A 23,794-nucleotide genomic window follows, 5' to 3' on the forward strand; every position below is an offset into this window, starting at 1 on the left:
TCTTGTGTGCTGGAGCATCTTCTAGGTATATTCCAAGGAGTGGAATAGCTGGGTCTTGAGGAAGCCCTATTCCCATTTTTCTGAGATAGCACCAGATAGATTTCCATATACAGGGGGAGGTAATCCCCCTCAGGAACAGTCATAGGGGAGGGGAATAAGGGGAAAATGGGAGGGAGGGAAGAATGGGAGGATACAAGGGATGGGATAACCATTGAGATGTAACAAGAATAAATTAATAAAAAAGTTCATAATATGTATTAACAAAAACTTTAAGATCATTTGTTCCTTTGATGTGTATGATTAAATCTGATATATATTAAAAAAAAAAAAAAGGTTTGGCCTTGCCATGAAACAAAGGGATATGGCATCATGTGTAAACTGAAGAAGCTGATTGTTAAGATCTGTAACTTAGGAAGCCCAGTTTAGAGCATCCTGTGAGAACTTGGCACTGAGGGATTAAATTCATCCTCCCTCAAAACAAAAAGACTACTCCTGCTTGTAAGGATACAGACAGATGGTAAGGTAGCATCAAAGCAGTGAGTACACATTAGACATCCAGGTGTTCAGGGACCAGGCTGTCACCAGTAATTCCATAAATCAGCAAAAAACAACACCAACGAACTGATCAGAATCATTCCACTTATACTTACTGTCACAAGGGAACTGACCTAAGAGTTGTTGAACAATGAGTAATTAACAGTTAGAGAACGGGTGACCTCAAAAGTAGGGCACTGTACTTTCTGTTACTGCATATGAGGGTCAGAGTAAGTAGAAAAATAAATTATAAGTATAATTTTATTCAAATTTTGTTTGTGAAAACTGCCAACTACATAAGCTTTTGACTTTTCCACATCTATTATTCTGCACACCAAAAGCCGTTTAAGAATAATAATACCTCTTAAATTCTTAACAGGTAATGGGCCCTCAGGTTTATATTCAGCAGCACATGGGTATGAGGGCTTGGTTTGATAATCAACAGCGAGACTTGGGGAGATTAAAATCCCATGTGGGTGTAGTGGGTGTAGCAACCCAACCCCTGAAGCTTGCAACAACAGAACAGAAAGCACAGAAAGGATATAGATCCAAGAAGGATGCTGGGACCGCTGCACATTTCTATAAATTCAGTTTAGGAACAAACTACCATTCCATTTGTTTGCATTAATACAAAGTATTACTTCCTAAAGATATGTACAGGAATACGGCTATTATAGCACTTTATCCTTTACTCTATCATCTTCTTACTGTTCTCTTATTCTTATTATGTCCCATATTTTGACCCTTATTTGCTCTCTATCTTTAAGCACTCACTAGTACATACACTCACACTGGATATTGCTCCAATACAGTGCTCATCTTACTCCTGCTGTTGAGAATACCCTCTTCTGGCTTCTATGGACACTGCATTCCTGTGCCCAACCCGACACAGATACATACAGATAAATTAAAAATATAAAAAATAAAATATAAAAAGTCTTTTAAAAATTTACTTAGTGAGTAAATTTCAATTTAGATAGCTTTTAATGTTCTCTATGACTTGACCTCAGAAGAACTTACAAGATTTATCTCTTAACCCTGATCTTTTTATTTGTGATCTATATTAAGTGCAGTTTTGAGTTACTAATCTTCCTGTTTCCTCTTCTAAAAAGGTGTTTCCCACCTTTTTTACCCTGTTTGTCTAAATTCTTATCTTCAAAACAGGCAAAATGCTACTGCCTCAATCAATTTTCATCTCTGCTTTACACGGCGGTAACTGATGTTTCCTAGCTTCTCAATCATTTTAAACAGCTTATCTTCATACTTTGTGGTTTGAGTCAGTTTTTACTTTAAACAGATAGTACCTTGATGCTAGCTACATTTATATGAACTTGATTTTACCACTAACATATAGATGTAACAGACTACTAGAAGCAAAATAAATGATTATTTAATATCACCAATAACAAAACATTAAAATATTACTTTGAAAAATCTAAATTCTATGATAGATTTCTATGATAGATTCTATGATAGATTCTATGATAGATTCTATGATAGAGGAGTCTATGATAGATTTAGAAACAGTGACATGTTTGTTCAACAACAATATCAGCTTACTGCGACTCTTTGTCACAAAGGTCAGGAGTAGCTAGAAGATTTTTTTTCCATTCGTTTATCGACAGTTGCTATCTAGTTAATAATTAGATGGCTAGGAGGGAAAATTATGCCTGAAATGGAATGGATTCTTTGGATACAAAACAGACAAAACTTTCCAGACTATATTAAATATGCATTGTTTCCATAAAAATCTCACTGTTCTCAGTGCCCATTTCTGAACAAGACTTCTCTGACACTTAAGAGTCACAGTATATTTCAACTTGTTTTTCTATATGACATTTGATATAACAAGCTTTATATGCCTTTTAAGACATAAATTATCTGAAAACCAAATAAACCATGATAAGGCTGAGTTACATACCTACTTTGGCCACTATTGGTTATCTTTAAAAATTCCACTTGCAAAGAAAACCATATTTAAGGGTTAAAAAATGCTTTAAACTTTGAGGCTAGTGACTGGCAGGAATATAAATTGTTATACAGAACAAAGTTATGATGTACTGTTTTATTTTTTTCTACAAAACAGCATAAAATATAATATGTTAGTTACCTAGTGTATTTGCAGAAGACCTGAATTCAGTTCTTAACACCCATATTATGTGGCTCACAACCACCTGTCCTGTTACTCCAAGTCTAGAGGAGCCAATACCTTTTCTGAATTCTACACATACCTGTACTCACATGAAAACACACACACACACACACACACACACACACACACACACACACACACACAATTTTAAATAAATCTTCTTTAATATGAATAACTTAGAATATCTCTTGAGTTTGTTAGAAAACATATATGAACATGTTAACCAGACAGCTCTAATTGAATGTCCAGTCATTTCAATATCTACATGATTAAAATCAAACAGCATTACCACCTTCCTCTAACTTACCATAATCCTTTACTTTTTCATCTGGCTAATGGGAATATTTCTTTTCTTCCACTTCTACACTCTAGCTAGAAAGACACATGGTAGACATCTCTCTTTCATTCACTTTATACACTTAAGGCACCCATTTACCCTTAAACTGGTTCCTTTCTCTGTGCTTTATGTATGGCCTTATTCTCTCTTAAGTTGTTAAACAGCTTTCTTACTGGTATTTTTGCCTGAGCACACTCTTTCTGATCACTATACAGCTGGAAGACGATTTTTCTAAAAGTAAATCTGATATTACCTTTTACTCAACCATATTTAGTTAATATGATGGTACACTACCCCCTACATACTCTGGCTCTGTTTATTTTTCATTTATCTATTCTGTTGACTCACCAAATGCTTACTGAGTTTCTACTAGAGCCAAACTTTAGAGATACAACAGAAAATTAACAGACAAAAAGTCCTATTTTTTTATTCTCTTTTATCCTTCCTCTCTACCATTACCAATCTTTGCCTTCTAGAAATAGTGAACCTTTCATACAAATTTCTACTCACTTTTCACACTTCATTTCAAACGCAGATTCCCTCTTTTGTCCTTTCTAAATAACTTGTACATTTTACAAGCTCTAATATGTTTTCGCAGCTACTATTTTACTAACTTGTGAGTTTCTTGAGAACAGGGATAATATCTTTTGACATGAATAGCAAACTCAATGCCCATATTACATGAAAAAATGGGTAGATGAAATGAAAAAACTTTCCACATTGTTGTTTCTATAGATAAAATAGCATTTTTGTTTTAATCTCTCAAAATTTCATATACAAAGCAGTGATTTTGTACCAGCTGTTACTCCTAAATACTATATAAAAAAAGATTTTTAGTGCCCTATATAGACAAAAGTCTTGGAGATGTTCTGTCAGCTTTCTATTTAAAATAAATTTTGGCCATTGTTTCTGACATAAGTAAAATTTGCCTTCTGACCTGGAACACCTTCCAATAATTGAAAAGTGAAGTATATGTACACACAGACACATACACACATATACACACACACACACACAGACACACACACACACAGAGATACACACACACACACACACACACACACACACACACACATACACACCCATATATATATACTTCAAGACACACTACACAGCAGTAAACATAGATTTTAAGGAGAGGAGTATTAGATCATTATAGAACTTAGGAAGATAATCTAAAATATTGAGTCTTGTATCCTAATTTATTATGGATTTTTAAAAAAGTATCAAATACATTTTGGTACTTTTTATTAAAGTATTAAAGTCAGATCTGATAATATCTTAAGAACTATACATGAAGAGATTCTGGACATTTCTTCTTCTTCTTCTTCTTCTTCTTCTTCTTCTTCTTCTTCTTCTTCTTCTTCTTCTTCTTCTTCTTCTTCTTCTTTGATAAAATATTGCCTCTTTAATTAATCAAAGAGCAAAATGTGAATCAGAAAAACACTAGGAATGTGACTCAAAAGCAAAAATAAAACAGTTTGGATGTTGTAGACCAACTTTTTCCAATTAAACAGACTAGAACAACACTAACACAAAGGTGACCTTCTGTCAGTACATAGAGGACTTTGTGTTTGCATATAAAGACATTGCTCAACCCACTTCTGGGTCCTAGAGCCAAGATCTACCCTCACTAGAGCAACGCCCACTGAAACATATGGACAGAAAGAATGAGAAAATGAATTTTTAAAGTCAGTTGTTTGTTCCATAGACCTTCAATGTGTGAGTCAGGACAGAACTTTACTTTTATTCATTTTTAATGAGAACAGAGTGGTCAAGACAAAAGATTATAGCGGGCATTAAGGGATTTCTTATCTCCTTGCATTATTTTAGAAAATTCTCGAAAATTCTGGGTCTCCTCCTCCCCATAAGGTCTTATATCTTTAATTCCCTAAATGAGACCCTAAAGGCACATTTCAGTGCCTTTAGTAGATGAACTGCTCTGTTTACAAGCTAAGTGTGCAGTCAGACATGCTTTTGTTACTTCCTAACAGTCTACGCCCTTAGTCTTACACAGATTATATGTTTCTTTCTTTTTTAAAAATATATTTTATTAATTTATTCGTATTACATCTAAATTGTTAGCCCATCCCTTGTATCCTCCCATTCCTCCTTCCCTCCCATTTTCCCCTTACTCCTTTCCCCTATGACTGTGACTGAGGGGGATTTCCTCCCCCTGTATATGCTCATAGGGTATCAAGTCTCTTCTTGGTAACCTGCTGTCCTTCCTCTGAGTGCCACCAGGTCTCCCCCTCCAGGGAAAATGGTCAAATATGGGGCACCAGAGTTCCTGTGAAAGTCAGACCCCACTCTCCACTCAACTGTGGAGAATGTCCTGTCCATTGGGTAGATCTGGGTAGGGGTTCGACGTTTACTGCATGTATTGTCCTTGGCTGGTGCCATAGTTTGAGCAGGACCCCTGGGCCCAGATCTGCCTGTCATAATGTTTCTTGAGAAGAGAAAAAGTCTTTCTATTTTAAACTACAAGGTGCTAATGGAATGAGAGAGCAACATAAGCATCACATAAGACACTTATTCACCAGGCTAGTCTTTATCTCCTAACTCTATTAAACCCATACCAGCAGTGAGTACCTCACCAGAGTCAGGATTTGATTACCAGAAGACAACTGGAAGACATCCTTAACAATACAAGTACTCTAAGTGTAGTAATCAAGCATCAAAGTTCAAAACGAAAATGCTCACACTCTTGTTTCAGTTGCCCATATCTGAGGAAAGATGTGTCATCACAGTAGACAGGACTATGTACTCTAGCTCTAGAATGCAGGTGCTCAAGTAGCTAGTTTCTATCTTATTTCTTACTACCCACGGAAATGATCAAACCAGCAATGTCATAAGAAGACTGATGCTAATGACTACTTCATATGAGAAATAAATTAATAACTACCAAGGGCATAGGCAATTGCTTAGCATATATTCAATTTAGTTTTACCTATTCTTTTTCTAAAACATAGAATGTTAGTTTGAGTGCTATAATTGGGATAATTTACTCTGTAACTTACTAACAAAGGACTGTTTTCAACTCTTATACTAGTATGGCTGACTTAGTCCTTCTCTATTATGAGAACTAATTCTATTGCTCAGTTTATAACAAAACAAACAAAACAATTAGATTAAACTCCTAGAGTTGTTGGATTATTAAGCTGAATCTATACATTGCTCACAATTATATACATGTATATATATAAAACAAAAATTTAATTCTCATTAGACTTCCTTCATGTTAAATATATTGATCATACTTTACAAATTAAAACACTAGGGTTCAGAAAGTAGAGATAACTTAATCAAGTTATTAAGCTAGTTAGCAAATTATCTACCTGTTAGCATCCTGCCTTTTAAAATGGTAGGTGTGTTGGGCTGACACTATAACTCTGTGAATACAGTGACTGTCTAGCATGCACAAGATTCTGGGTTCAGTCACTAGTACCACAGTAAAAGTAAGTGAGGAGCTTCTGCATGTGACTTGTATGGCCATGTATTTAGTGGTATAGTAATATGAGGCCAGGCATATTAACACACAAATTTAATCCCAACATTAGAGAGGCAGAGGCAGAAGTGACACGAAAACAGGCAGCAAAGGTAGATATATTCCCATGAGTTTGAGGACAGGCTAATTTAAGAGTTCCAAGCCAGACAGAGCTACACAGTGAAACTCTTTCTAAAAAAAATACTATAGTCTAAATATTAAAAAACAGAGCATCAATATTCTCATTATAGGTGACAAGTAGCATGATGTTAAAGCCAGGACTTGGACTTGGAAGGCCTAATTTGGAGTTCTTTTTATGCCACTTACTATCTTTCTGACCTACTAACCTATACATAAAGAGTTGTTACGAAGACTAAAATAAACTTTGAGGTTACAAACATTATAAACATTCATCATTGTTATATTTCAAATTATAAGCTTCTCAGTGAAATTCATTTCTATATTTGAATACAAGTACATTATATAATACAGAACAATAACAAAATATAATTTAAAAAGCATCTAATATACCTGTTGGTAAAGACTAACAAATATTTTTTGAGACAGGGTTTCTCTGTATAGCCATGGCTTCCCTGTAACTCACTATGTAGACCAGGCTGGCCTTGAACACAGAGATCTGCTTGCCTCAGCCTCCCAAGTGCTGGGATAAAAGCTGTGCACCAGCACCACCCAGTTATTTATTTATTTATTTTTTACTTTATTAATTTATTCTTGTTACATCTCAATGGTTATCCCATCCCTTGTATCCTCCCATTCTTCCCTCCCTCCCATTTTCCCCTTATTCCCCTCCCCTATGACTGTTCCTGAGGGGGATTACCTCCCCCTGTATATGTTCATAAGGTATCAAGTCTCTTCTTGGTAACCTGCTGTCCTTCCTCTGAGTGTCACCAGGTCTCCCCCTCCAGGGGACATCACCCAGTTATTTTAAAGCATATTTTAAACCAGTGAGCTATAAAAGTTCCTTTAAAATATTCTACCATGAGGAGTAGTAGATTAATATAATAAACATATATCGTATGCATGTATGAAAAATTATAAAGCATTAAAAAACTATTTTTAAAAATTCTTTCATTTAATTTGACAATATGCCTTTCAAATAAAGACAAATCTGAAGGTCTTGATTTGTGTGTGTTAGACACTTTATATATAACAACCCATTTAGCTTCTCCAGCAGCCTTGAGAAGAAAAGTCACTGAAATGAGAGGAATTGCTCATAGCACAGTACAGCTCAGAGGTGGCACCAAATCTTGGGTCCATATCCTCCAGGTTACACTAAGTTCATGCTCCTGTCATTATGTGAGACAGGCTTTTTATCTTTTTGGCTTGAGGGCTATAAAAAGCTAGGTATTCACTTATACAAGGTCAGAGAATAACTACTTTCATAACATAGTTTGATACCATGAGATTAAGTCACCTCTAAATAGAAGATAATTTGATTTCTCTCTCTCTCTCTCTCTCTCTCTCTCTCTCTCTCTCTCTCTCTCTCACACACACACACACACACACACACACACACACACACAAATAAAGTCTATTTTCCACTCATTTAAAAAATAGATATAGGACTGCTGAGTGGGTACAAGTACTTTCCAAAAAACCCTAATGACCTGAGATCAATTCCCAGAAACCATATAGTAGATGCAGAGATCTGACATCCACATTAGTGCCATAGCATACATCCCTCCTAGTCACAATAGAAAGCAAAGCAAAAAGAAACAAAAATAAAAGGTATATGCAAATTTGAGACTTTGATAATAAAGTAAACCAAAAATATGTTTCCTTAACATCCAGAACATCCAATCATATATTAATAAATACAATAAAGATATTCCACTAGAAATGCATGAAAGGGAACCCTTTCCAGTAAACAGAACCCTTCATCAACAGTTTTTTTTTTTAAGGAATCTTAAAGAAACTATCACAAAGCGCAGGTCCTTTTGAAGAACTAAAGCAGAAAACAAAATCTTTATAATCTTGACAATAAATATAATGTACAAAGTGATATATTTAAAGTATATAAAGCATTTTATAAATCTATGACACAAGGGCTTTCCCCATTAATTAAATGACTAATTCTCAACAGTAGAAGACTTTGTTTATATATATATATATATATATATATATATATATATATATATATATATATATATATCGTGTGTGTGTGTGTGTGTGTGTGTGTATGTTGTGTGTAAAATCTTAGTTATGCCCACCCCCTAGTCTTGTGTGTGTGTGTTGTGTGAAAAATCTTAGTCATGCCCATCCCCTAGTCTTTTCATCCAACCCCTACAAATTCCCCAACACAGTTTTCCCTTATGAAAATACAACAGACCTCACATCCACTTTCTGCTGCTTACCTGTTACAGAGGATGCTAAGGGCTCCATATGGACTGCAGTGACATGGCAGGCAGAGACCAAGAGTGTGATTCAGGTAAAAGCCCTCTTTGCAAGTATCACAGTGAAGACCCTGATAACCCAGATGACAATCACACTGCCCTGTGGTTTGGTTGCAGTGCTTCACATCCAAGCTTCCAATCTCAGAACAGTTACATATATACTCTGAAAACAGAAGAAAGCCATCATCAAACCCTAGTTTTTGCTAATAAACATTTGTGATAAAATTTTAAGGCTAGAAAAACTTACCTCTAATTTTTACTTCCTATACTATTCAGTCTATTGAAATTGCAAAATGTACATAGCAGAGCACAAAACACATGAATAGTTCATAAGTATAAAGCTGACATGTTCAATTTCCTCTCCAGTACTCTTCAGTCTACTTCCTTACCCTAAGCCAGTGTGTGTGTGTGTGTGTGTGTGTGTGTGTGTGTGTGTGTGTGTGTGTTCTGGTGCATGCTTCTGAACTAAGGATCTCCAAGGGCCAAATTATCTGCATGGCTCTTGGAGTTCATGCTGGAAATGATATGTTAAATAATAAATAACCCTACTGTGAACAGCAAAGACCTAAGGCTTAGGTGACTAACTCTAGTAAGCTATACACGGTCGTATAAAACTGTGTCACAGCTGGAATCAGAAGTTCAATGTTTCATCACAGAAGAAATGGAGAGTTAAACTCTAAGGGGAGGAAACTGAACAATAAGCCCAGAGAAGGAAGTACCAGTTCACTCTGACCAGAAACCAGTCACAATTCAAATGCTTAGAACCTAAGCAGTTTCTTGGGCAGATTTCAAACAGTTCTTTGCCTAAAAATGATTTAGAAGCCCCTCGTTTTAGCCTTGTAATGAAAATACTCATTTATGATTTTTTTGCTAGTACTTCTCATTTTAGCAAAGGAAAAGTATTTTTAACAGTTTAATACAGTATTAACAGAGGACTTTGCAAGCTGGTACAAAAGATGCCCTTTAAATCAACTGTAGGAAAAATAAATAAAATGCTGTGTATAGTCTACAATCAGCTTCTTTCATTCCCAAATAGGGATAAACTGAGTAAAAGAACAAATTATATTCATGAATAGTTAAGGCACTATATAAACTGGCATTGTAGTAATAAAATTTTAACTTTGGAAAGTAACTTTGATATTACTCTTGATTATTTCAAAAGAAATTACCAGATAGTAGCAAGTACAGAATTTTACATAGGAAGTTATGAAGTGGTAAAGGTGTTTAATTCTGTATTTTAGAAAAAGAAATAGAGTTTAAAAATAGCTTGTTTGCATAAGTAAAAACAAAGATTCCACACAAAATCTACATTTGGCCAACTTCCTGTGCTTTCTCAGTTCCTAAGCTTTGGTGTCAGTTCATTTCTTCCCATTTCCCTTTAATCTGTAGATGTAATGAATAGACGAGTGGATAATTTATTTTCTTTTGTATATTTCAAGCATGGGTAGTGAACCATAAAAATTAATGGGAAGTTCAAACATTTTTATTCCCAAGATTAGGGAATCAGCTTTACCTCAAAATCAGGATTCTTACTTTTGGTTTGGGGATTGTAATTTAGTGGAGCATTTTCCTAGCATGTGAGAGGCTCCCTGGATGCAAGCCACAGTAAACACACACACACACACACACACACACACACACACACACACACACACACACACACACACTTACTCTTGGATCTGAATTTTCTTGTATATAAGGAACCTATCATGGCAAGACCTCTGCTGCACCAAAATTGACCAAAACAAAATAATATTTTTTTTCTGGAATTCAGTGGAAATTCAACCTATATCCAACACTTCTTGCTGGACCAAGTTTTGTTATGTTAAACTAAATGAATTATGCTGGACTGGACAGAATTGTCTCAAGAACAGTTAAGCTGGGCTGGAGAGATGGCTCAGTGGTTAAGAGCACTGGCTATTCTTCCAGAGGTCCTGAGTTCAATTCCCGGCACCCATATGGTGGCTCACAACCATCTGTATTATGACCTGATGTCTTCTTCTGGTGTACATGAAGACAGTGTACTCATATACATAATAAATAAATAAATGATTAAAAAAAAGAACAGTTAAGCTTAAGAGACCCTACAGTAAATACTGGTAATTTTATTATTTGCTTACTAATAAAGTCTTTCCCATTAAAAATAGAATGAGTATGCTCAATAAATTATATATAATTAGCAATATTTTATTTATTTTTATGATGTGTTTTTGATTAAATTATCTATTTTATTATATGGGTTTTTGTTTCTATGTATGTCTGGTGCCTTCTGAGGCCTGAAGAAGTTGGGTCCCCTGGGATTGACATTACAGACAAGTGTGAATCACCATGCAGTACTGGGAATCAAACCTGCATCTTATGGAAGAGCAGCTAGTACTTTTAACTACTGACCCATTTCTTTATCTCCAATTAGCAGTACTTTTTAAATCTAATTAATCTAAACCTTATATTTTAAAACTCAGTATTTTTTTAGTAGCGTTCTAATGGGTATAGTTTCAATGTCAAGATAACTGGCTATTATTTCTGTGGAATAAATCCAATCGTTTCATTATTCCCTAAAAGTACTCATTAAGCCTATCTCTGATTCATTGTTCATTCTGTACTATGTTCTGGAATGTTCTCTCACAGAATCAAATTCTGTCTCCAATTTCAAGAAAATGTTAAAATTTACTTCAACCCTGTGAAATAAAATACAACTTACTCCTTGTAACTTTCATATAAAATAGCTTAAAGAGGCAATAAAGCAAAGAAAGTGTAGAGGTAGTCAACTAAGGTTTAACATCATGCCAAGAACTTACTAACTGTATAGCCTTAGGCAAGTCCTTTTATCATCTGTAAACAGTGCGGAATAATAGCATTTTTGTTATAGGCCAGGATGGGGTCTGAAGCACTATACTAACTAATGTAAGAATGGGAAAACAGTGGAAAGTGATAGGACTAATGTAACTCAGATGTTATATTCATAGGCCACAGGTTCTTTATGCGTATGGGTGAGATCAGTTTTGGATAATATGTGGAAAACAAAATAGTACTCTTACAATATCCTATATATAGTGGGTTGCATGTAGTACTGCTAGATATGCCTATGAAACAGTGATGAGAATAGAAAGGTTTAAGAGAATTTGTCAAAAAGAATGGAAAATGAGTACTGTATTTTTCGAAGTATAAGGCACACCTGACCATAAGACGCACCCCGTTTTTACAGGAGTAAAACAAGAAAAACAGTAAAAACAGCAAGTGGACCATAAGGCACACACTAATTTCCCCTCACTTTTGGGGGTAAAAGCATCTTATGGTCCAAAAAATACAGTATTTATTAGTCACCTTTCATATTGTGGTTAACACTACATAATACAGTTAGGTCATCCAAACAGTAACAGAGTGAGTAAAATATTTGAGCAGGAAAGACCAACCTAGTCATAGGGAAAGACAAAGATACAATATGATAATCTCCCCAAAGATAATCAAGGAACGGAAGCTAGAGCAAATGTGAAAGGGTATATGTATCATTTTAATTGTAGCTCAGAATTTTGAACTTTGTCTCGGTGGCAGTCCTCAAATAAAAATGGCTTGTGCTAAATGAGATATGAGCAATTGCAATAAATACAAAACCCTGTGAGCATCCATTTTATTATGTCATGGTAATTTGTTAGCTTGTAAGAAAACTCTCTGCCCATTCACAGTTCTAATCATTCACGTAAAAACAGAAGTTAATGCAAAAATAGTAAAATCTCTTTAACAGAAAACTGTGTAAAGATGAAAAAAATGAAATTTCAATTGATAAAACACTAGGAAGAACCTGTAGCCCAAGGCAACAGGGGAGTGCTGACTTTTAATGAGGTGGCATCATAGACACTAGAGCAATACAAAGGAGGCTATAGCATGATTAATGGTAAGTCACGAGTGCAGACATTAATGGAAATGAAAGAATAGAAGCTAATTACAGACAGTATAGATGAAATACCAAAAGCTCATTCAGTTTCCTAGAACTGATTATGGAATACTGTTTATCAAGTGAGTAGCAGATTATTTTCCAAATCCTTGAAATTCTAGGGGAAACCTCTACAGAGGCATAATTAGGAAGAGTAATGCAAATACTCACAGACGACAATACTACGCAACCTTTTTGTTGCTTGGTTTCTAAAGAACAATGTAATAGTGGTTAGAACCATGAAAAAAATAAAAATAAAAATAAAATAAAATAAAATTGGGTGCATACTGCTCTAAGTGTTTGAAAATAAAACATAAAGGCCCAGAGAAAGTCAGTGGTTCCTCTTAGAACTTGAATTTATGGGAGGATTTTGATGTAAAAGTATCATAGGAGCCACTGCATCTACATCCCACAGCGCATTTCTTCAAGTGTCCCTTTACTAAAGATCAAGAAATGAAACTTCCTTGGCTTTAAAGTCCCCTACTGTGGGAGGACATTATCCTCATGAATATACAATGGACCTTTTGTGGGCCTTCTACATACTTGCATTTTTCCCTCTTCATACAGTTTTCATCATTTATGTCTTTGCTCAGCTGGCAGTGGTGCCACATGCCTACAACCCTAGCTGTTCTACATGAAGAGGCAGGAGGACCATGAGTCTGAGGCGAACTGAGGCAACTTAGTGAGTCCTACTGAGTGTGTACCCTCTCCTTATGCTCCCTTTTAAAATCCTTTCTAATTGTTATAAATCTTAAAGTTAGCAGTGATGGCCAAAGGTTCAAACAACTTTGTACAATAGTGTGTTAGTCCTTTACAGAAGAAAAAGAACTATGAAAATAGGAAATCAAAGATTTGAATAAGGAAATGAAAAACTGTCCTTGGTCTATTTACTATGCAAGTTTCTGAAAAAAGGAAATGTTAAACTGATAATAATAAATTAGTTATAAGTAAGCATTGCATTCAAACATACACACTTGAACTAACAAAACTTAAGTTTTGGATTATAATGGCTACAGTAAAAGGATAAGGAGAAAGGTGAAGATCCACAGGATTCCTGTCTCCCTTTTCATGTATTTATTTCCATTTGAGATATTTAGAAAGGCCTAACTCAGTTAATACAAAGACTAGGAAAATGCATTTAAGTATAGTAATGGGGTGTATTCAGTCTGTCCAACATACAATGGTACCATTTTTCAAGAAGCTTACAAAAACCATCTCTTGTGTTTTTCAAACTGAAGAAGGAAGGGAAGAGGACTGTAGAAATCAAGGGATACCCCATTCAATGCCTTCATGTCAAGGGATTATTAGAAACCCGAAAACTTTTATTTTGAGAACAGACTGGACTTCCTAAAGGTATGATGTGCTTCAAATTGTACTTTTTATTAGGATTGTGTTTCATTTTTATTTATTTAGAAAAAAGAAATCACAGAAAGTCTTCATTCTAAGGAAAAGGAACAATCAATGGAATTTTACTTTTATAAAGGGTCTTACTTAAACATAGCATTGATACTCAAATTACATTTCATGTTTATGTTAGGCTAGGGTAGGGTCATAAATATTTGAAAATATGGGAAACAATGTTAAAGCTGACAGGTTCCTTGAGTTAAAACAGGCTTCACTGAAATTTGAAAGTTTAAAGGCCACCACTTGTAAAGAAAAGCTCTAAGATTTTCTTTTTAAAATAAAGATGTAGCCACAAAACTTCCAGGCCACAATTTTCTATAGTAACACATTTAATTTATGGTAGACATGTGAGAATAAAGGAGTGAACTTTTTATATAAATATTTCTGAGTCACAGCTAAGGCTATGTTATTAATGTTTTACCTCTGGCTTATTGCCAGAATTCTACAGTTCAAGGACAATTCATCTAATTAATGAGACAAGATGACAGGTTCTAAGAAGGTAACAGCTAATATTTACTACTATTAATGAAAATGATATCACCAGTCATTGAGCATGTGCTACATGTATCAGATATAATGTTAGAAACAACACAAATGGTCTCCTTTGTAAGCTACTGATATCTTAGGACATAGGGATCTTGAGTGAGAAATTTTATACTCAGAAAAAGAAATAAATCATATAACTAACTAGGGCCAAAGAAATTAAAAAATACCAATAGACACTCTCACACCTGCTCACTCTTTGCAACTATTTTTTTTATTATTTACTGAGACCCTACCATGCCAATTCCTATCCTTTTGCTTGTGTTCCTATCATTGTAGATCCTTATAATAATGACTCCCAGTGAATTTTGCCTGTGTCCACACCTCTTTAGCACTGTGATGTTGCTGTAATTTTTCATCAAAAGACAAAGTCCATTTGAAACTCCTATCTGGCCTTATAAATATAGTATGTATGAGTGAGATGACAATTCCAAACCTCGTCTCAGAGCACCTTACATCTTCTGTCTTAATTAATTAAGGACTCCTTGCTACTCCGATACTTGAGCTAAACAACTATCCAATAAGAAATTCAACAAACAGTGGACTAGAGAGATGGATCAACAGTTAAGAGTCTTGTTGCTGCTGACAGAGGTCCAAGGTTCAACTGTCAGCACCCATAAGGTAGTTCACAACCATCCCTAACCCAAGTTTCAGTGATCTGATGTCTTCTCTTCACCTCTGCTGGCACCGATCACAGACACAGTACATATACATATACTTAATCAAAACATTTACACATAAAGTAAAAGGAATAAATCTAATTTAAAAGAATTTTTAAAGAAATTCTACACACTGAAAAGTTGGCTACCTACCTATCCCCAGATGGGTACCAAACATGAATGAGGCTATCTTAGACTCTCGAGTTCTACTTAATGCACCAATGCAACATCATGGGTATGCTGGTTTGTTTTTGTCACCTTGATACAAATTAGTCACCTGGAAAGATAGAGCCTCAATTGAGAAAATACCACCATCAGATTGTCCTAATTAATGGGGGAGGACTAGGCCACTGTGGGCAGTATTATCCCTAGGCAAGTGGGCCTGGGCTACATAAAACAAAACAAAACAAAAAACAGTTAAGCAAGACACTGAAGTAAAACATAAGTAAGCCAGTAAGCCATACTCGTCCTTGGTCTCTGATTCAGTTTCTGCCTCCAGGTTTCCTGCTTGAAGCCCTGTCCCAACTTCCCTCAATGATGGATTGTGACCTGGGAGTTGAAAATAAACTCTTTCCTCCTTCAAATTCCTTTTTGTCAGTGTTTTATCACAGCGACAGAAAAGCAAACTAAAATAATGAGTAAGCTCAGAAGAAACCAGCAAAATCATCCAGAAACACATATAAACCACTGTTGTTTTAAGACTCTGAGGTTTGTGGTGATTTGTTGTCACACAACAATAGACAGCTGGCAATCAGTGGTTCAAATAAGACGCTTTCAGCAAAGCCAGGCACATTAAAATAGCTTCAGGGATGAGGATGTAATTCAGTGGTAGAGCACTTGTCTACAATACATGGCTTCTATCCCCAGTACCACAATCAACAATAATTATATTTCTAAAGATCACATTGGCTTTTCTGGCTATAGATACCCAACTAGATTCTATCTTTTCATTAAGCCACTGCAGTGCTTAGCAAAGTCCTGAGATCCTAGGACTATGGAGATCAAGGCAGAAACATCAAAAGTTTCAGTTCACTCTAAACTACATATCAAGATCCTATACCAAAAAAGAAAAGGGGGCTGGTTAAGGTGACCTATGCCTTCAATTCCAGCAGTCAAGAGGCATATGTAGGAGAATCTCTGTGAGTTTGAGACCAGCCTGATATAAATAATGCACTCAAAAAAAAAAAAAAAAAAAAAAAAAAAAGAAAGAAAGAAAAGAAAAGGGGGTAAGAAAGAATAAAGGAAGTGCCTTAATTTTTACTTAAACTTTCTTATTTTTTTTTCCTCAAAAGGCACCTTATACAATGACTAGCCAGCAACATGGTGACCTAAATATGATACCCAGAACCTATATGTAGAGAGAGAACTGACACAATAAAGTTGTCCTCTGAACTGCACACACACACACACACACACACACACACACACACACACACACACAGTCATACATGCCACACACATATCACAGAAGGAGAAAGACATACAGAGAAAGGAGGAGAAAAAAAGAGGAGAAGGAAATTAGGAAGAGTAGGAAGATGAGCAGAAAGAAGAAACCACCTTATTGGGGTGTGTAAAATATACTTTTTAGTATAATACATTGTAAAAAAATGAGCCAACATGGTTTATAATACTTATAATAGCAATAAATTATACAATTAAAAGTTCAATTCAAAATTAATTTGAATTATTTTTAGAAATTTTAGAAATTTACCTAAGGCTAAATATTTATATAAAGCTGGTTAGTATATAAATAGGCAAAGGTCACTAGATAAATATTAGGAGCATTTTTATTACTTATTGACTTCTTAGTTCTTTAATAGTTTTACTTTTTTTTAAAGAGGCATTTTCCTCCAATTGTGGCAAAATAGATATAATAAAACTTGGGGGGAGACCTGGTGGCACTCAGAGGAAGGACAGCAGGTTACCAAGAAGAGACTTGATACCCTATGAGCATATACAGGAGGAGGAAGTCCCTCTCAGGAACAGTCATAGGGGAGGGGAATAAGGGGAAAATGGGAGGGAGGGAAGAATGGGAGGATACAAGGGATGGGATAACCATTGAGATGTAACAAGAATAAGTTAATAAAGGAGAAAAAAATAAAACTTACCATTTTAACAATTTTAAGTTTAGATTAGGTATTGTTAAGTACAGTTATACTATGTGTACAATTATATTAACCTGTCCTTACTATATTTTATTGTTTACTGTTTTGTATCTTTATTCCAAAATCCAAATATAAACAAAGATTTTAAAGAGCTAACAGTTTAAAAACAACTGTCACAGGATCACAGTGATCTAAATACATAATTGAATAAGTTAATAAATAGGCTGTAGGGAAGGCTCTTGCTTACAGCAAATTCCTAATTAATAGGTTCAGGATGATAGAAAAAAGCAAGTTGTGGATCTTGGCATCTGAAGGGGGCTCAGCAAGTGCGTGGGGGCCCAAGACAGCTGAGTCAGCAGGGCTAAGTCTGGAGATTTTTTGCCTGTTTACCAGGAGCTCTTTTGGCAGAAGTAGAAGCAAGGCTGGCACAGCTTGTTCTTACATTACCAGAAAATGTTGAAGGGGAATCTAAATTGGAGCTTGATGAATAAACTGAATAGGTGCAGTGAATGCCTCTCAAGGCACAATCAAAGGAGGTCCAAGGACCTGGGAGACATATGTGTAGATTTCTGCCTCCACTCAGGAAAATAGGTGCAAAAACTGTACATGGTCAGAAAAGCTGATCACAACACAGAAGATACTCTTTTGAGCATGACTTTAAATCTATAAAACCAACTTAGAAATAAACTTTTTTAACTTAAAAAAATTGCAGGGACTAGGGATTGTATCTCAAGAACAGGAGCATTTACCTAGCTAGCATGTATGAGACTCTAGGTTCAATCTCTAGCATCAAAATGAAACAAAAATGAAAATAATAGAAATTTTCCATTAGGCACACATGATTGGAAACAAGAATGTTAACAAAATTAGTGAGTGACAGTTACTTTGACAACCCTGATAGCCATATAGACTCAAAGTGTTTCTCAATCAGATACTTAGTGATATCTAATGGGAAACAAGTCACTGCCCTCCTATAGTAAAGAGACTTGACTGATGCTACATTAGTTAAATGGTCAATATTAAATCACAAGAAATGAGCCTTCTTCAAAATGTGTTCATCTAAGAAGGCTACAGTATCAATTCTGTAGTAATCTTTTTTTTGTTTGTTTGTTTTGTTTTTTGTTTTTTGAAACAGGGTTTCTCTGTGTAGCCTTGGCTGTCCTGGACTCGATTTGTAGACCAGGCTGGCCTCGAACTCACAGCGATCCTCCTGCCTCTGCCTCACGAGTGCTGGGATTAAAGGTGTGCACCACCACGTCCGGCTCTGTAGTAATCTTACCCCAACTAAATAACCTTAATTCATCATGAAAAAGAACACACTGGACTAGGGAGACATCTCAGTCAGCAAAAGGCTTATTACACAAGCCCAGAACCTGAGTTCACTTCCCGGCATCCATTAAAAAAAAAAAAAAGAGGTAGAAGATATAGCTTGGCCCAGGTGCATAGGAAGTAGAGACAGGTAGATCCATTCCAATGGTTCACTGGCCATCCAGTTTATCCAATTGGTGAGTTCCAGGTGTAATGAGAGACCCTGTCTCAAAAATATAGCCCAATATAGGCTAAAGAGGGCACCCAATTCGAACCTCTGGCCTCTACACACACACACACACACACACACACACACACACACACACACACACACTCATATTCACTCCCCTTCTACACACAAACACACACACTCATGTACACACACACTTGTATATACACATAATCAAATTCAAATTCGTAAATTGTACAAAACTACTGACCAGTATTGCTAAAGTATCAAGGTCATAAAAAATAAAATAAAATAAAGATTGCCCCAGCTAGAAGTACCCCTGATTGGAGATGTCTAAGAAGAGATACATGAATACAATGTAAGATGCTGTATTGGATCTATGCTAAAATAAGGACGATGGTGAGGAAAATAGTGAAATTCAAATAAGATCTATAATTGGTAAACAGTATTGTTGTCAGGTAATTCTTGGTCTTGATAATTCTGACAATATTGTTATAAAGTATAAACAAAGGAAAGATACTCATTGAGGGCTTTTTAACTTTTTTCTGCAAAAAGCAAAAGAATTGCTTTAAAATAATATTTTAAGGTATAGAAAACAACTTTTAACTTGAACAATTGAAAATTAGTACAAACATATTACAAAGTACACAAGATCCTAAATGGACAAGGAGTTTACACTAAAATATTGTGTCAAAATGAATCCAAGCTCATAAACACAAGCTTAGCAACTGTGGAGGTCACTGGAGAATATCCACTGCTTATTCTTCACTGCCACTGCCTCAAATCATATGAAAGTCATACTATATATTGCTAACCCAGAAAAGGGTCAACATTCAAAATCTAATGTTGTTCTTTCACACCATCATAAAGTCAAAAAGCATCAAGTTAGAGACTATCCATAATATCAGGAGATAATACAGTACTAGAAATCAAACTCTTTGTATGCCAATGATCCTATGCTGGACATAGTGTTATGCGTGTATTGTCTCAGCTACTCAGTAGAATCACCTGAGTCCAGAAATAGGGCCATCCTGGGAAACAACTATACCTCACAAACAACATCATTAAAGAGTGCACAATACAATGTCAACAATGATTTAAAATCAGGAAGACTAGAGAAGTAACTCAACAGTTCAGAGCACTTGCCGTTCTTCCAGTGGACCCAAATATGGGTCCTAGCACCTACATTGTTGTGTCCCACAATTGCCTACAACCCCAGCTTCAGGGAATTCATAACCCCTTTGTGACCCACACAGGTACCCACAGAGATATACACTCACACAGATACCTACATACATATAAATAAAAATAAATACTAGAAATATTTTCATATTTTAAAACCAATGTTTTACCGCATGTTATGAATAAACATTTGCAAGTCAATGTTAAAATAATCTTAAGAATTATACCTAATATGTAATATCAGGTATAAATCTAACACAGTGTTTATAGTTTTTATGCTTAAAGCTATAAAACACTTGTGAAAGAAAGAAAGACTTAAATAATTGGGGAAAACATACCATAATAACCACATCTACAAGGTCAATGAATTTTAACCAAAGTCCCAGAATAATTTTTTGGAAGACGTATTCCCAATTGGGTTTTAAAAAGAAATTAGTATGAAAAAGTAAAGAAACAAAGAGTCAAGAAGCAAAGCATAGAAGTAGTAACAGGTGGTTTCAAGATTTCCTGTAAAGCAGCAGCAATTAGAGCACTGTTTCATCAGTGGAGAAGGGGCATTAAGGGCTGGAGAGACAAAGCAAGGGGCAAAGACATTTGCCATCAAGCCTGGCAATTTGACCCACTGAAAGAGAAAACTCACCTCCACAAATTGTCCTCTGACCTCCACACCTGTGATGTGACACGCCTCAACCCCTCCCCAAACCCCAAACTAGTCCTTCACAGATATCAACTAACTTTTGTCAAAGACAAATGCCAACCGAATGTAAAAAGGATACGTTTTTTAAAATTAAAATAAATGATTTTAAACAGTTGAGGTTTGTCTTAGTTTGCTTTCTGTTACTGGGATTAAAATAATCTGATAAAAGTGACCTAAGGGAGAGAGAGCTTCGTTTTGTCCCACGGTTCTAGTCCATCACTGGTGGGAAGGTGGAGCAGCAGGAGCTTGAGGCACCTGTACACACCGTGTTCAGAGTTAGAAGAAGGCAGATATTGCATGCTTCCTGCACAGCTTTCTCTTTTCCACTTAGTTTGGAAAGGCTCAGCCCATGAAATGATGCTGCCTACATTCAGGGTGGTGAATGTAGGTAGTGAAATAGGTCTTCCTATTTCAAATAACCCAGTGAGAAAAATCTCTCACAAGCATGCTTAGGGACTCATCTCCCAGATGATCCTAAATCTTGTCAAGCTGACAGTTAACAGCGTCATGAGTTTCACATAGGAAGACTAAAACTTGTTCTAACCTCATACACAAAATTTTATCAAAAGGACCATCATCCCAAATATACAGTATGAAAAAAAAAACTATTAGAAGAAAGACCAGGAAAATTTTATTGGGTTAGACAAATCATTGAATATTTGGAGATCTTTTAAATATAACAACAGAAATAAAATCCACAGAAAGAAAAGCATACAAATTGGACTTTACTAACACAAAATAAAATTCTTCAAGAGACTGCTCAGAAACTGAAAACACAAGTCACTGACTAGGAGCATATATTTGCAAATCATACTCATTGCACATATACACAAAGAACTCTGAAATCCTAACAAAAGAATAAATCTTTAAATGGAGAAAGCATCTGAATAGTTACTTTACTTGGAAAGATACTCAACATCATTCATGGCAAAATGCTAGTTACAATCCTAATGACATCTAATACTACGGCATATCTCCTACTACATATCTTGTGCTATGGCTAATTTTTTAAATGATAACAAGTCTGAACAGATAAAGCTTTCATATAATGTTAGTATGAATCCTTGAAAAATAAGCTGACATTCTCTAATAAATATATACCTGCTATATGTCGCAATAATCTTAACCAAGAGAGATGAAAATTTGTTCCTGAACCTAAGTATAACTAAATGTTCACAACAGTTTTATTCATAATCATCAAATTGGAAATAACATTGTTGTGTTTTAACCAGTGATGTGCTTTTCATATCTTATGTTAATATGTTTCATATCTTATGAAAATATGTTAATATATTTTCAAAGTCAGGGCTGGGGATATAGCTAACATGGGGATATGCAAACATGAGGACCTGAGTTTAATAATCAAAACCCACATAAAAAGTGGGGTGTGATGGCATATATTTTATTAACGGAGACACGGGGTCTCTTCACGTCTCCTTTAATATGCTTCTGCTGCAAAGAAACCCTGGCAGTATGAGTGCTCACTATCTAATCCAAGGGAAAGTATTAACCAATCACTGTCAATAGGCTTCCACTGTATAAGTGGTTGCTCACATTCAGTTAAGCAGAGGATCTCAGCACCCTTTACATAGGCATTGCTGTTTTGGCATGTGTGGGTATAGGTGGGGCAGACACATGATGATGGGATATGCCATGCCACTCCTCACCCCTATAAATGAGGGCAAGTCATACAGCCTCATTTCAGTAAACCGGGTGAATGACACCTGAAGAATGACACCAAAGTTGATTCTGGCTTCCACCCACATGCATACATTTGCACACACATGTACACCCATATGAAAGCACACAAATACTCATACAAACTATACATTTTTAAACTTCAAAATGAAATTTCAACTTATTAGATTCATCTATTTATATGCCAGAAGAATAAAAATTATTTTATTAACTACAGCTTTATAACATGCTTCTTAACTGTTCTCCACCTTTAGTTCTTCATAATTATCTATATTTCTAAACTTTGTTGTCACATTCATTCCAAAAATTTTCTAACAATTTCACTTATCCTAAAAATTAATATACCAAGAATGAATAGCTTTTATAATATTCAAATTTCTCAATTATAAGTACTGGCTTGCCTCTTAATTTATTTATTCAGGATTTTGGTTCACACAGTAAACTTTTATATATATAAACTTTATATATATAAACTTTTATAATTAAAATTCTATATATATACATATATTTTCTAAACTGTTTAATCATTATCAGCAGTGGTTAAAACTGATCCTTTCCCATTATATCTTCTCCTGAGCATTAATAAGTTGTAATCATTTTCTATGTTTTGAGAGATACAAAGAAACATTCTGATGAACTCATTCCAGATTGTTTCCCTCCTTGGATCTCAATAGGACTATTACTAAATAAGGTCACCCTCTGAAGGTTATATCTATCTGGGTAACAACATATTTTAACTTTCTTTGACCAGGGTATCTTGTCAATAAACTACTTCATACAACTGTTAGTGTAATCTAAGTCAGTATTATGGTTTGGATATGAATATAAAATGCCCCCCAGATGTCTCAGGTGTTGAAGGTTTGATCCTCAGCAGATCGATTCACTCACAGTAATTATGCCATTATGGTTCGGACATAATAAATTTATCCACTGATGAATTAATCTTATGGTATTATAAGGAGGGGTCATAGAATATTTCAGAGATGGGGCCTATTTGGGGGTGTGATCTTGGGACTGTGTGTTGCTTGATCCATGCCTCTCTGACACCTTTGCTTCCCACTCCTACCATCATAATCTATTTTACCATATCTCCTCCCCTACCAAAACAAACAACCAAACCAGCAGCCATTTGATCATGGATTGAAATCTCTGA

The 23,794-nt window shown here is 35.4% G+C and overlaps 1 protein-coding gene across 1 annotated transcript in view; it reads right to left on the reverse strand.

Annotated features, from left to right (window-relative positions):
* Window positions 1–23,794, reverse strand: part of MEGF9 (multiple EGF like domains 9) — a 93,698-nt gene that overhangs the window by 38,837 nt on the left and 31,067 nt on the right. Inside the window, exon 2 of the mRNA XM_084773840.1 lies at window positions 8,886–9,087. Within this exon, the coding sequence (XP_084629966.1) occupies window positions 8,886–9,087 (202 nt within the window). The remainder of the gene's footprint in view (window positions 1–8,885; window positions 9,088–23,794) is intronic.

The sequence above is a fragment of the Acomys minous genome (genome assembly GCF_964271855.1).
Source record: "Acomys minous genome assembly, chromosome: 1".
NCBI classification, from domain to species: domain Eukaryota; kingdom Metazoa; phylum Chordata; class Mammalia; order Rodentia; family Muridae; genus Acomys; species Acomys minous.